The sequence below is a fragment of the Bos taurus genome, chromosome 18 (genome assembly GCF_002263795.3).
Source record: "Bos taurus isolate L1 Dominette 01449 registration number 42190680 breed Hereford chromosome 18, ARS-UCD2.0, whole genome shotgun sequence".
Classification (NCBI taxonomy): Eukaryota; Metazoa; Chordata; class Mammalia; order Artiodactyla; family Bovidae; genus Bos; species Bos taurus.
The window spans coordinates 46,975,498-46,990,118 of record NC_037345.1 but is presented as its reverse complement, the minus strand read 5'-3'; the positions used below and the strand labels follow the sequence as shown (position 1 = coordinate 46,990,118).

Genomic DNA, 14,621 nt, shown 5'->3' with positions numbered 1-14,621 from the left:
TCTCTGTACATATCCCCAATAATATTCTTGGTGGTTTAGTCACTAAGTTGTGTCCAACTCTTTGTGGCCCGCCAGGCTCCTCTGTCCATGGGATTCTCCAGGCAAGAATACTGGAGTGGGTTGCCATTTCCTTCTCCAGGGGATGATAATATTCTTAAAGGCCTCCAAAACAGAAGATTGTTTTTACTGAAGACTGTTACTGAAATAAAACCTTCTTCCTTGCCATTACCTCATTCATGTCTTTGAATAAAATCTAAAGTGTCTAATGTGTAATTCTGCCTAAGCATTGGTCTCCTTAACAAATCACCATGTAACAGAGGACTCTTTCTGTGTCATAAATCTACTCAGGCAAAAAGAGCACATGGGCAAGGTGCTGGTGAGTAGTTACACAGAAATTAACTGTAGGAAGGGCATTTGATGAGGAACTGGGAAAGAAGGGGTCCATCCTCATGGTATTAATAACTATCATTAACTAAGAAGAGAAGGCCTGGAGACCAGGTAAATGGATTAGTCACTATTTGGCAGGGCATTTAATTCATTCCATGAAACAAAAAAGCTCAAAAATGACCTCTAGCTTGGCTTTGAGATGTGTGACTGCAACACTTTTTTCCTTTCATGGCTCTTCTTTTAGAATACAGCAAAACTTGGAGGAGAAAGGGAATCATGACATACCAGGCCTTTCATACCAACACAGGTTAAATAAGAACACAATCTTCACTGCTAGCAAGCCTCCATCATCAATGTTCAATATACCCAGTGGAAGAATGAGAAAGACTGGAATACTGTTGATCCTTCCCTGTATCACAAAGAAAAATCAGTTAACTGTAGCCTAGGACCAGAATCTGTTTCTATGTTCACCGAAGTTCCCTGTTGACAAAGCTATGAAAATACTGTATGTCTGCAGTATGCAGCTTGCCACCACAGAGCTTCCAAGAGGAATCTTTGGAAGCAGAAATTTTACTGCTTGATGCCTTAATATCATGGTTTCCCAGCACCCTGCTTTAGGGATAATTCCAGCTCTAAAATCGCCCTAACAAACACAGAAATGTGCTTTTTTTTGTTTCAACCTTCATTCTACCTCTCAATATATTGAAGACCCAGAATGCTATTTTTGTGCAGGTAGCATTCCGGTGTAATCTGGCTCTTAAAAGTGAAAACACAGAGGCAATGAAAGAAAACCCAGAATTCCAGCAAATTCCAAGAAAACCATGGAATTGACAATTAGTGCCAGAACAGGCTACACTTAATGTACTGAATGCCTGTGTATCAAGCTCTTAAGCTAGACAACAGAGTCAGGGTACATTGATGAAGGGAACAGGGGCCATGCTTTAAAACTGAGGGTCTCTGTGGGTAACAAGGGCCTCAGAGTCTTAACAGGACAGACAGTCACACAGGGATCTTGTCCACGGATTCCTCAACGCTAGAACTACAAAAATGAAGCTCTACCCTACTAAAAGTGAAAAAGCCACATCAGGCCAGTTTTTGTTTTGTTTTTTAAATAAAGGTGATGGTAGCTTGATGTTTATTTGTAGCATGTGGGAACTACTTTTCTGACCCGGGATCAAGCCCCGCCCCCTGCAATGGAAGCCTGAAATCTTAGCAACTGGACCACCTGGGAAGTACTTAGGCCGGGAGTAATCAGACTGTAGCCTGTTACAATAGTGGTGCCAAATGGTTACTTAGTTACAGTACATAACGCATCACAGTCGCCGCCGACCAGGGTCATTAGTAAGGCCCCGCCCACATTCTTAGGCTCTTAACCTGGACCAGTCAGAGCCTCCGCATGCACACAACCTGGTCCCGTCCCTCACACATTCGCTCTCGTTCTTTCTCATAGCACTTATTACCACGTCTTACGCTGACGCAGTCACACAGTCACACCCACAATCACCTTCCTCAGCAGGTAACTTGCAAAGACTAAGGCTCCCGCCTCTACCTGCCGCATCCGTACCTGGGAAACTTCAAGACTCCAGCAGTGAGCTCCTCCTGCATCCAGACCGGAGTCACCGCCACTCACCACTAGGCAAACTATGACTACAAGGCTAGGGGAAAATGAACCAGAGGCCGAAGTGCATTCGTGCCCTCAGGGCCTGTGAGAAACGTAGTCCAACCCGGAAAAGCGGACCCTGGCAGAAACAGATCAAGCGCCGGCAGCCCGGACCTCGCCGCTGCTAACCCGCCGCCGCGTGGACTCCTGGGAGCGCCAGCCAGTGCGGGAGTGCGCAGGCGCAGACGACCTTGGCTGGGGTGAGGTTGGTAGGTCCTAGGGGCCCAGAGGAGGGGGCGTGAATTGGGAGTTCCGGCCCCGAAGAGCAGACAAGGGAAGCGGTACCTGATGGGGAGCCTAGGGGGGAAGCCGGGAGTCCACACCGAGCCTGTAATTATGAGGACGGAACCGGAACCGGGCCCTTGGTAAACCAGACACTCAATTCTGTGAGAGCACGGCCTCGGGCGTGGCCTGTGGGCGTGACCCTGAAGATGACAATCTTGTGTGACCTGGAGCGAGTTTTGCGAAGGGAGATTTTTGTCTGTTTTGACCCCGAGGGAGTTCCATCGCTAGGAGCAGGGCCTCACACAGCGGGTGTGTGTGTACCAAATGGAGGCGGCCGCCTGTACCCAACCTGCAGCGTTTCGGATGCGTGCTGCTGCTCTGTACATGTTGGGGCTGACTGTGTGTAAAACTGAATGAGTCTCGTTGCTGCGTGTGGATTCTTCTGCATGTGCCTCTCTTCCGATTAGGTGTGAGTCCTGTTTGAGACCGCAGGTGACTATGGAGACGCGAAATGATTTGTGATGTGATTTTGTGACTTTGTCTGTAATAATTAATGTGCTGTCAGAGATTGTGAATGATAACGCGGGTGCCTGTGCTATGGTGCTTTTCTGAAGTGATAGAATTTAACTCTGCGTGTGTTTGTAACCTACTGTTACTGTTTTGTGATAGTTTTTTTTTGATTGAGAAACTCGGTCTGACCAAGTAAAGATTTGATTATCTGAATAGAGATCATTAAGCCTGCCTCCAAAATTGTAACTCAGTAGCAACTTAGCAGCTAAAATAGGTATAAGTACTGGAAAGGAAGAGGTAAGATTTCATAATTCCCAGATGGTAAGGTTCTACAGGGAAGCATTCATTATTCGTTTAGTCGTGTCCAACTCTTTGTGACTCTATGGAGTGTAGCCCGTCAGGCTTCTCTGTCTATGGGATTCTCCAGGCAAGAATACTGGAGTGGGTAGCCATTCTTGTCTCTAGGAGATCTTCCCGACTCAGGGATCCAACCCAGGCCTCCTGCATTGCAGGAGGATTCTTTCCCGTCTGAACCACCAGGGAAATCCATACTAACTAAAACCAATGTTTTAAAATGATTAGTGTTCTACGGGTAGCATGCAGAAAAGAAACAAAACATTTTTTTTACCCATAACTAGCATTTTCAGGGAGCTTCCCGGGTAGCACAGTGGTAAAGCATCTGCCTGCCAATGTAGGAGACCCAAGAGACGGGGATTCCATCCCTACGTTGGGAAGATCCTCTGGAGAAGGAAATGGCAACCCACTCCAGTATTATTCTTGCCAGGAAAATTCCATGGACAGAGGAACCTGGCGGGCTACAGTCCATGGAGTCACAAAGACTTGCACACTACTGAGCACACACTAGCAGCACTTTAAACAGTGATGTACGAATAAGGTTTCCTGCTTCTGGATGAAATCTATGGCAAGGTCAATAGCTTCTTCAGGCATTCCATGAAATAAAAGTATTAGGTATACTTTTAATCTTAAGACCAATCTCATTGTAGTAATTAAAATATTATTTTGCTAATTAAAACATTGACTGTAACAATCAATACATCAGACTTCATTTAACAAAATATTCTCTTCTCTGCCTGGAAACCTACAAAGTGGAAAGACCAATTTCTATTGCTATACCTGTATTACTAAAAAGTATTGTTTAGTAGTTAACACTTAAACTACTATTTATAAGTTACTAATAAAGAATGGTTAATTTTCAATAATTAACTGCTAATTAACTAGAATGTACAGGTGAATCAATAAAGAGATGAAGTAGAGAAATTAAATAGAAAATCCAAATATTCTCAAGTATGAGAAATTAAATAGAAAATCCAGAAATCCAGATATTCTCAAGTATGTAGGGATATGTAATAATGATAGAGATGGCATTTCATATTAACTGAGAAAATATGGACTGTTTAGTACATAGTATTGCTAAAGAATACATATAGGGAAGAAATCTTCACAAGGCAAAAACATTTTAATAGTCAGATGAGCAGCTAAAAATTATTTTCAACTTAAAATAGGTAAAAGGTTAACTTATTAAATTGAAAAAAGAGATAATGTCAACCAATTAGAAAATAAACACCACCATGAGAAAAACAAATATACTAATGTTATCACAGAAAAGAAATAAAAGGACCTTATTCTCATATAAGAAATATGTAAATTAGAGCCATATATATGTATATGTCTACATATATATCCTGGAAAAGGAAATGGCAACCCACTCCAGTAGTCTTGCCTGGAAAATTTCATGGACTGAGTCCCCTGGTAGGCTACAGTCCATGGGGTTGCAAGGACTCGGACACGACTGAGCGACTTCACTTTCATACATATATATATCTGATAGGCAGAGATTAAAATTATTTTCAACTGCATTCATTAGGGTTTGGGGAGGTGTTCTCATGCACTGCTGATAATGTAAACTGGTAGGAAGTCCATGAAGAACGATTTGGCAATTTGTCTTCCATGGGAGACATTACGTGGAGCTGCAGAGGGAAAAACACAATATTCCCTCTCTCCAAGCTACAACAGATTCCCCAGAATCCCTTCTCTTTCACCAGGAGATTAGGTTTCTGGCATTGATAAGGGAACAGGATCGGTCCATTTCCCTACTAATCTCTGTCCTGGATTTGTGTGGGGTACACAGAGTGAGCAAGTGCCGAAATTGAAAATAGATGCTGATTTAACTGAGTTATTCTGAGAGATCTAAGTCAAATCTGGTTTCACATGGCTCCTTGTATCTTCCCATCTCTGCCTTCTCAGGACTCTTCCCTTTTCCAAAGAAGAGCACAAAAGAGAAGGCTCATCTACAAACATCAAAGCCATGCTTCAGGTGAGATGATGTTTCCTCTCTTTCTGAAATAACTTGTTTTTTAGGTTATATGAACATTTACTTCCCTATTCTTAAATTTTCTGGATATTGGGACTTAGTTCCATCAAACTGGTTTCCAGTAGGGCAAGCAAGTGGCCTACATACAAAATTTAAGAGGGACTCTCAGGGCTGTCCAGCCCTAAATTTTGTGCCCATATGTCTCACCTGCCTTACCCTAGTTACAGCCCTATTCCCAGTTTCTCTCGTTCCAACAGGATAGACTTCAGCCTTCCCAAATGCACTTTCTAGTTGTAGCCCATGTTCACATACTGATTGGATGTATCATTCATCATCTCCTTTCATAGTCTTCTCATGAAAGTACTGCTGGAACAGAAATGTATTATCTTGATTTAAATGGGAATATATTACTTGAATGAATCTATCTTGTATAGACACTGATTTGAGATCTAGATTTGTGAGGAGTCGAGGAGCAGACATGCAAAACCTTGATAATCTCCACTGACCTAGGTTTTGCAATGGTATGGTGAGAGGTAAAATTAATAGATCATATTATTATTTTGTGATTAGATTTCCTGTTTTGTGAGGTTTTTAAGATAGAGATTTGCTTGCAAGCTTATACAGAAAACTGAAATTTCACCTTCCTCTCTGATCTTCCTGTTTTATCCATGTTTGTCAGCAATTCCTACAAACTGTGGCCCACCAGTGAAAAACCTCTTTGTACTTCAATGCTGTTATAGATGTATTCTTATCTTTTTACTTTCTTCTAATTTTTATATGTGGGTGCAGGAGAAGAAGATGCATGTGTTCATTCACTTTTGAGATAATAGCCTACTCTTGAATCAAAGGTGGTACTTTCTCCTCTTCCCATATGTTTCTTTCAAAAAATTCCTCTTTATCTACCAATCTTTAAAATGCCATTCTGGATTTTCCCCAGATGCCAGCTGGTTCTGTTCTCCTCTGTGTCTCTTTTTGTGTATGTACAATCACATTCACTCCAAAAGTTATACTGATATGATTCTAGTGACCCTCAGATACTGCTCTCCATCCTAGAAGTTTATCCAGAATATCAGAACCATATATCCAGCCTCCCACAGCTATCACTGCCTGTATGTTCCATAGATATTTCGAGTACACAACCTGGTTTACCTCATTATCACTTCTGGTCCAGCTTATTCTTTCTCCTGCTTCCCATTTCCTTTTTCTAGTCTCAGCACCTATCCACTTGCTATGCAGATGACCTAAGAGCTATACCTGTCTTTTTTTCCTACTCTACAAGTAATTGATGACCAATTCTATTGCCACTTACCATGGAACAAACAGTTGTCCCCTGTCTAGACCATTAATACCACTTTAATCTCAGACAGACCTCCAACAGTGGGTACTTGTCTTTCCCACCTAACACACTTTAAGCCTTCTCTAGTGTTCAAGAATATTGCCTCTAAAATACAAGTTTTTTCACATATGTGCTGACTTAACATTTCGTCATTTTTAATTCTCCATAAAGCAGTAGATCCAAATTAGGGCATGTGTTACAAAAGACATGTGTACAAAATATATAAGACAATATACTGAAAAGGAGGAAGATACTAGTAGTTTACATTCAAGAACATTAATTGTTAACAATGTGGATTGCTATTAATGCCAACTAATGATTTATATGTTGGGAGCGTACTTAGAGCATTTTTAAGACTACTGCTCTGTAGGAAAAAAATCCAGTATTATTACATAAATAGGCCCACTACTTTCCTCCATACACTTTTTCTTCTTAAGACCAAAGATTCTTTCTTAACATACTGTACTTTTTGCTATTTCCTGAGTTTACTAACTGGTTTTACTCTCTCAATGAATTTTAAAAGCCCATTGACATGTTGTGCTACAAAATAAATTCATTGTGAGTACAAAATTTTTATGTCTTCAGTGAAATCTTAGAATCCAGAATTTTAGAATACTCTATAGTATTTTCCCTTATACATATTTCTGTCATCACATCTATAATATCTATTGAGTATAAATATTTATGCATATGCCTCTCTTTTAGCCTGTAACTTCTTATGAGCAAGGTCTAGGTTTTATTTGTTTCACTGCACCAAGCAAACAATCACATTCAAGCCAAAGAGCATGATCTCAAATATTTTTAGCATGAGATAATAGGTAAATACAATTGAATGTATTTGCAGAGAGAATTTTCTACAGTACAAAACACAAGAAAACCAGGTCTGACCACTGAACATGGTCTCCAGTGTCTAGTTCTCACTAGTTCCAATTACTTTAGGATGAACTGGAGTATGCCCTTACAGGGATCAGTTTCCTTCAAGGATGTTACTGTGGACTTCACCCAGGAGGAGTGGCAGCAACTGGACCCTGCTCAGAAGGCCCTCTACAGAGATGTCATGTTGGAAAACTATTGTCACCTCATCTCTGTGGGTAAGGAAAATTCCTTACATGTTTCAGTGTCATGCATGTCCTTTCAAGAATTTCTGAAATATGTGGAACTTTGAATTTCAAAGATCAGATGTGATGAATAATCTTTTTGTTAATAGAAAGCATGATTATGTCCTCACTTGCCTAGTGCAAGGTATTAACTTTGGTAGGACATTAATAGCCTTGTCTAATAACCACCTTGAAGCTGTATCTTTCTCTTCCTTCAATAGTTTTAAAGCCCAACAGCTTCTTAGACCAAGTCTTATTTTTTATTATCAGGATTTCACATGACTAAGCCTGATATGATCCGCAAATTGGAACAAGGAAAAGAACTATGGACAACAGAGAAATTTTTTCAAAGTCAGAGTTACCTAGGTGAGTCTGTATAATGTCCAGTGGACTCAGGTAGTTGATATCTTTGAGTATTTTTGGAGATCTGTACTTTTTAATTGCGGTAAAATATACATAAAATTTACCATCTTAACTATGTTTAAGCATATAGTTCCATGGCATTAAGTACTTTTACATAGTTATGCAACTATCACCATTATCCATCTCCAGAACCCTTCATTTGTCAGAAGTAAAACTGTACCCGTTAAACAATAACTCCCTATTACCCCACCTCCACTAGCCCCCGACAATCAATATTTTACTTTCTGTCTCTATGAATTTGACTGTGGTAGATACCTCATATAAGTGAAATTATATGGTATTTGTCCTTTTTGTGACTAGTTTATTTCACTTAACATAATGTCCTCAAGTTTCATCCATGGTATAGTATGTATCAGGCTTTTCTTCCTTTTGAAGGCTGAGTAATATTCAATTACAGATACAAGTGACATTTTGCTTATCATCATGACATTCATGACATTCATCTCTCAGTGAACACTTGGGTTGCTTCCACTTTTTGGCTACTGTGATTAATGCTACTATGAATATGGGTGTACAAATATCTGTTTGAGTCATTGCTTTCAGTTCTTTTGGGTATATACCCAAAAGTGGAATTGCTGGATCATTTGGTAATTTATGTCTGATGTTTGGAGGAACTGCCATACTGTTTTCCACAGTGACTACACCATTTTACATTCTCATCAACAAGGCACAAGGGTTCCAGTTTTTTCTGCGTCCTTATCAACAGCTATTATTTTCTTTTTTTCCTGATAGTAGCCATCTTATTTAGGAATGTATGTTTAAAGGCATGAGATCTCTGAAGTACCTACCTATATATGGCTGGCTTCTATGCCTCTAAAATCTAAATTTTTTTTTAGTATTAATCTCTACATAAATCCTTTCCTTGTGTGACTTATGAGCTATTATTGGCTGCTGTTATTTTACTGAGAATCCACTCCATGCTTTGTAGGTATAATGTCCATAGAGATCTTAAGTGTAAAGTTCTTTGCATTCTGACAGAAGTAGAAACCTATGTGTCTCACACTGTAATCAAGATAAAGGGCACTCCTACTAACCTGTTACGTTCCATCAGGCCTCTTCCAAGGCAGTCCCTCCCCAGGACAATCACTACTGGGATTTCTACCAACACATATTAGTTCTGTCAATTCTGGACTTTTTTCATGTATACTTTTTAAAAAATATATTTACTTTATTGAAATGTAGTTGACTTACAGTGTTTCTTCCCTGGGTTGGGAAGATCCCTACGGCTACCCACTCCACTATTCTGGCCTAAGAGAATTCCATGGACTGTATAGTCCATGGGATCACAAAGAGCGGGACATGATTGAGAGACTTTCATGTCACTTTTACAATGTTTCAAGTGCACAGCAAGGTGATTCAGTTATACAAATACACATATATTATTTTTGAAGTTATTTTCCATCATAGATTTTTACAAGATATTGACTATAGTTCACCATGCTATACAGAGACCTTTGTTGCTTGTTGCATACCCATTTTTAATTAGAAACCTAGATTCTATTCATACTAAGTCAAACTTGTGGAATCAAAATGTCATAATTTTCTTAGGCAAAAATTCATGTTTTCTAAAATATATATTTATACGTATATATATGTATACAAAAGCTTTTCTACTACATTTAATAAAGGCTTGAGAAAAACATCCAAAAAATGAAGAGATGGAGAAATTGGAGAACGTAAATGAAAAGGAAGCACTGAATATGAAATAGAAAAAGTGGAACAAACTAGATAAAAGTAAAAGGTCATCATATAGTCCAGTTGTTTTTAAATATGACTGCTCATTAGAAACATATCTGGAGCTCTGGACAAAAAAAGCAATAGCTGAACATTTTGTATTTTTCAAAAAATTTCAAGATAATTCTGATATGCATCTGGATTTTAATAAGTAATTACAGGTTTTTCTATTTGATCCTAGTTTCGGGGATACAGAGTTCTATTATTTTTGACCAGTTGTTGACCAATCATGATACAATGGTATTGAGTTAAGTAACAGTTACATAATCACAAAGTAAAAGATGTTTATCAGTTTCACAATCAGTAGCCAGACAAAAAATAAACGCTAATTACAATTGCAAACCATAATGGGAACATGATTAACTTAACAATCTAAAATAATCACATACAATTTTGGGGGGTCAATCAGAGTGATGTGGTAAGTGGAAGTGCATACATGCACATGTTTTCATCCACCCAGTCAGTATGTCTCTTGGTTGGTGCATTTAATACATTTACATTTAAGGTAATTATCAATATGTATGATCCTATAACCCTTTTCTCAATTGTTTCGGGTTTTTCTGTAGGTTTTTTCCTTCTCTTGGGTTTCCTGCCTAAAGAAGTTCCTTTAGCCTTAGTTTTAAAGCTGGTTTGGTGGTGCTGAATTTTCTTAACTTTTGCTTGTCTGGAAAACTTTTAATTTCTCCATCAAATCTGAAGGAGAGTCTTGCTGGGTAGAGTATTCTTGGTTGTAGGTTCTTACCTTACATCACTTTAAATATGTCATGCCAGTCCCTTCTGGGATGTAGAGTTTCTGTTGAGAAATCAGCTGATAGCCTGATGGGAGTTCCCTTGTATATTATTTGTCATTTTTCCCTTGTTTCTTTTAATATTTTATCTCTGTCTTTAATTTTTGTCAGTTTGATTACTATGTGTCTCGGTGTGTTCCTTCTTGGGTTTATCCTTCCTGGGATTCTGTGCTTCCTGGACTTGGCTGACTATTTCCTTTTCCGTGTTTGGGAAGTTTTCAGCTATTACCTCTTCAAATATTTTCTCAGGTCCTTTCTTTCTCTCTTCTCCTTCTAGGACCCCTATAATGTGAATGTTGGTGCATTTAATGTTGTTCCAGAGGTCTCTTAGTCTGTCTTCATTTCTTTTCATTCTTTTTTTCTGTATTCTGTTCTGTGGTAGTGATTTCTACCGTTCTGTCCTCCAGGTCATTTATCCGTTCTTCTGCATCAGTTATTCTGCTATTGATTCTTTCTAGTGTATTATTCATCTCTGTTTGTCTGTTCTTTAGTTCTTCTAGGTCTTTGGTATACATTTCTTGCATCTTCTCAATCTTTGCCTCCATTCTTTTCCCAAGATCCTGGATCATCATATCATTAATCTGAATTCTTTTTCTGGAAAGTTGCCTATCTCCACTTCATTTAGTTGTTTTTCTGGGAATTTATCTTGTCCCTTCATGTGGGACAAAACTTTCTGCTTTTTCATCATGATTAACTTTCTGTAATTTGGTTTCTGTTTTAGCCACTGTGAGACTGTGCTTCTTCTTGCTTTTTCTGTCTGCTCCCTGATAGATGAGGCTAAGAGGCTTGGGTATGCTTCTTGATGGGAGGGACTTGGATGGAAAAAACTGGTTCTTGCTCTGATGGGCAGGGCCTTACTCAATAAAGCTTTAATCCAATTATTTGCTGATGAGTGGGGTTGGATCCCTCCCAGGTAGTTGTTTGGCCTGAGGCAACCCAGCCCTAGGGTCTGCTGGCTCTATGATAGGGTTAATGGCAAACTCCAAGAGGGTTAATGGCAAACTCCAAGAGGGTTTATGCCAAGGGGGACCTTCCAGTGCCCCTGTCCCTGTGATGAGCCCCTGCCGACCCACACGTCCACAGGCAGCCCTCCAACATTAGCAGGTAGTTTTGGTTCAGTCTCCTGTGTGGTCACTCCTCTGGGTGTGCTCCTCTCCTCTGGGTCTCGGTGCATGTCAAATTTTGTTTGTGCCCTCTAAGACAAGTTTCTGTTTCTCTCAGTCCTCTGGAAAGCCTCTGGCTTTCCAGTCAAATCCCTCTGGCCCTCAAGGCCAGATTCCCTAGGGATTCTCAGTCCCTTTGTTGGATCCCCAGGCTGGGAAGCCTGATGTGGGGTTCAGAACCTTCACAATAATGTGAGACTTCTTTGGTATTATCGTTCTCCAGTCTGTGGGTCACCCAACCAGTAGGTATGGGATTTGATTTTATCATGATTGTGCATCCCCTACTGTCTTGCTGTGGCTTCTTTGTCTTTGGACATGGTATATCTTTCTTTAGTGGGTTCCAGTGTCCTCCTGTCAATGGTAGTTCAACAGCTAATGGCAATGTTGGTGCTCTCACTGGAGGAAATGAGCGCACATCCTTCTTCACCATCTTGAACCAGACCCATGTCTACTTTTCTTTCACTCAGTTTAATGTCTGAGGTATTAATACATGTTTCAGTATTTATATTAAAATAGCTTATTTACATTGCAGAATAGTATTCAGTTGTATGGAAATATTAGTTGTTTATACATCTCCTATTGATAGGCATTTTACACGTTCCAGTTTGGGGCTGTTATGTTTTTGTTTGTGTTTGGCCGTGCTGTGTGGCATATGGATCTTAATTCCCTGACCAGGGATCAAACCTACTCCCCCTGTAGTGGAAGTGTGGAGTCTTAACTACTGGACCACCAAGGTCCCTGGGGCTGTTATGAATAAAGCTACTGTGAACATTCTTGTAAAAATATTTTTGTGAACATATGTTTTTATTTCTGCTCAGTAAACACCTATTAGATGGTACTGATCATTTGTAAGGCAGGTTTATATATCACACTGTAGAAACTGCCAGTTTTTAAAAGTTATCATACCATTTTAAACTTTTACCAGCAATCTGTGAGAATTTTGATTGCTCCCACATTCTCCTCTACATTTTGATGTTATCAATATTTTTCATTTTGGTCATTCTGAAATATCATTCTGTTAAGAATAGTAGTATATCTTAGCAGTTTCAATTTAGATTTCTTTTATGACTAATGATGTTGGCTTTTCCAAGTGCTTTTTATATCTTCAGACATATCTGTTCAGATGTTTTACTCATCTTTTATTGGGTTATGTATTTTTTCCTTGACTAGTAGGAATTCTTTACATATTCTGAATAGAAGTCTTTTATTTGATACAGGTATTGCAAATATTTCCTCTAGAATGTGGCTTGCCTGCTCATTTTAATAGTCTTTCAATAGGAGCAAGTTTTAATTGTAAAGAAGTCCAGTTTATAATTTTTTTCTTTTATTATTATTTCTTTGATCTCTCAAATATTTGCTTCCCCCTAGGTTATGAAGATAATTTCCTGTGTTTTCTTCTAAAAATGTTATGTATATTTTGCTTTTTTAAAATTAGTTCTGTGAACCATCTCATCTTAAGTTTTATTTATGGTATGAAGTAAGGGTTAAGAGTCTGTTTTCTTTCATTTGTTGCATCACTTGTAGAATTAAATTAAATTGCCCTGATGATCTTATCAGAAATTGATTGTATTTGTGTCAGTCCATTTCTAGAGTATTCTTTCCTTTGATAAAATTTACATCCTATTATTAATAGGACTTAATGATTAATTTCATTACTGTAGTTTTATAATTCTTGATGTCAGAATTAGTCCTCTTAACTTTTTTAAAAAATTGTTTTGGCTATTTGAAGTCATTTTCATTTTCTTTTTCAATTACATTTTAGAATCAATTTCTTGATTTGTTTAAATAAATATGCTGGGATTTTTATTGGTGAGAACAAACATCTTAGCAATAGTGAGTCTCACAGTCTCTTATAATACTATATCTTAACCTTTTAGTTATCTTCTCTGATTCCTATAAGCAGTGTTTTATTATTTTTACTATCAAGCTCTTACACATATTTTATTAAGTTTATCTCTAAACTTTTAATATTTTTTATGCTATTGTAAATAGTGAGATTTTAAAATTTTCTTTATCCAGGCTTTTGTTAATATGAATAGCCACAACTGACTTTTAGATATTGACTTTGTATACTTGTATTGATGGCATTAAATTTTATTGTTGTTACTGTTGTCCTTTGTTTTGGTATTTGTTTAGATTTTCTACATATAAAGTAGGCCTTCTGGAAATATATTTCACTTCTGCATTTGCATACTTTTCTGTTTTCATTTCTTTTTCCTTACGTTGATGTACTGACTATGACCTATAGTCAGTTGAATAGAGGTAGCAAGAGTGAGCATTCTTCGCAGTTCACTAAATTTAGAAAGGAGACATTTAATATTTCATTCTTAAGCTTAATATTAACTTTAGATTTTTCATGAGTGCTCTTTGTTAGATTCTTGGAGTTCTTTTCCTAGTTTTGGACAATTTTAATTATGAATGGATGTTGATCTTAATAAATGCTTTTTCAGCTTTTGTTGATTTATTTCTTTTTTAATCTGTTACTGTATATAATTATATTGATTAATTTGAATTTAAAACCAACCTTAGGCTCCTGCGATGAACCCCAGTTGGACAAGATGCTCTATTCATCTTATAGATTGCTGAAATTGGTTTGCTAGTATTTTAGAAAGGTTTAGTGCATGATTTTACCAAGGACAGTGGTTTATAGTTTTATTGTAATGTCATTGAAAAGTTGTTGTATCCAGAAATGTGTCAGCCATATCAAACTGGTGGTGTTTCATCTTTATCTATTTTCTTATGGAACTTTTGTAAGCTTGGCATTGTTGCTTCCTTAATGTCTGAGGAACCATTTGGGCCTGCATTTTTATAATTCAAGACTTCTGCTTCTAGTCCTGAGGAAGTAACAGAGTCTAGAATTATACTCCTACAGGAAAAAACTAGAAAACTGAAAAAAACTACTAAACGACAGGCACCACAGGCCTGGATTCCTGAGAGAAGGGAAATAAATGAGATGCACCCTACCT

The 14,621-nt window shown here is 38.2% G+C and overlaps 2 protein-coding genes across 18 annotated transcripts in view; one reads left to right on the top strand and one right to left on the bottom strand.

The window, feature by feature from the left end:
* The window catches only part of ZNF260 (zinc finger protein 260), a 49,843-nt gene extending 47,803 nt beyond the window's left edge, over positions 1–2,040 (bottom strand). For both annotated transcript variants that reach the window (XM_024978713.2, XM_024978715.2), the window contains exons 1-2: positions 1,952–2,040; positions 673–796 (exon numbers count right to left, since the gene is read on the bottom strand). The gene's annotated coding sequence lies outside the window, so the exon portion shown is untranslated. The remainder of the gene's footprint in view (positions 1–672; positions 797–1,951) is intronic.
* ZNF382 (zinc finger protein 382) overlaps positions 1–14,621 on the top strand; it is an 82,660-nt gene that overhangs the window by 30,603 nt on the left and 37,436 nt on the right. The window contains exons 1-4 of one of the 16 annotated variants that reach the window (NM_001191438.2): positions 1,942–2,256; positions 5,048–5,117; positions 7,390–7,541; positions 7,818–7,913. In NM_001191438.2, the coding sequence (NP_001178367.1) occupies positions 7,391–7,541; positions 7,818–7,913 (247 nt within the window). In that variant the 5' untranslated portion in view covers positions 1,942–2,256; positions 5,048–5,117; position 7,390. The other 15 variants (XM_005218953.5, XM_005218949.5, XM_005218952.5 and 12 more) reach the window with 15 other exon arrangements.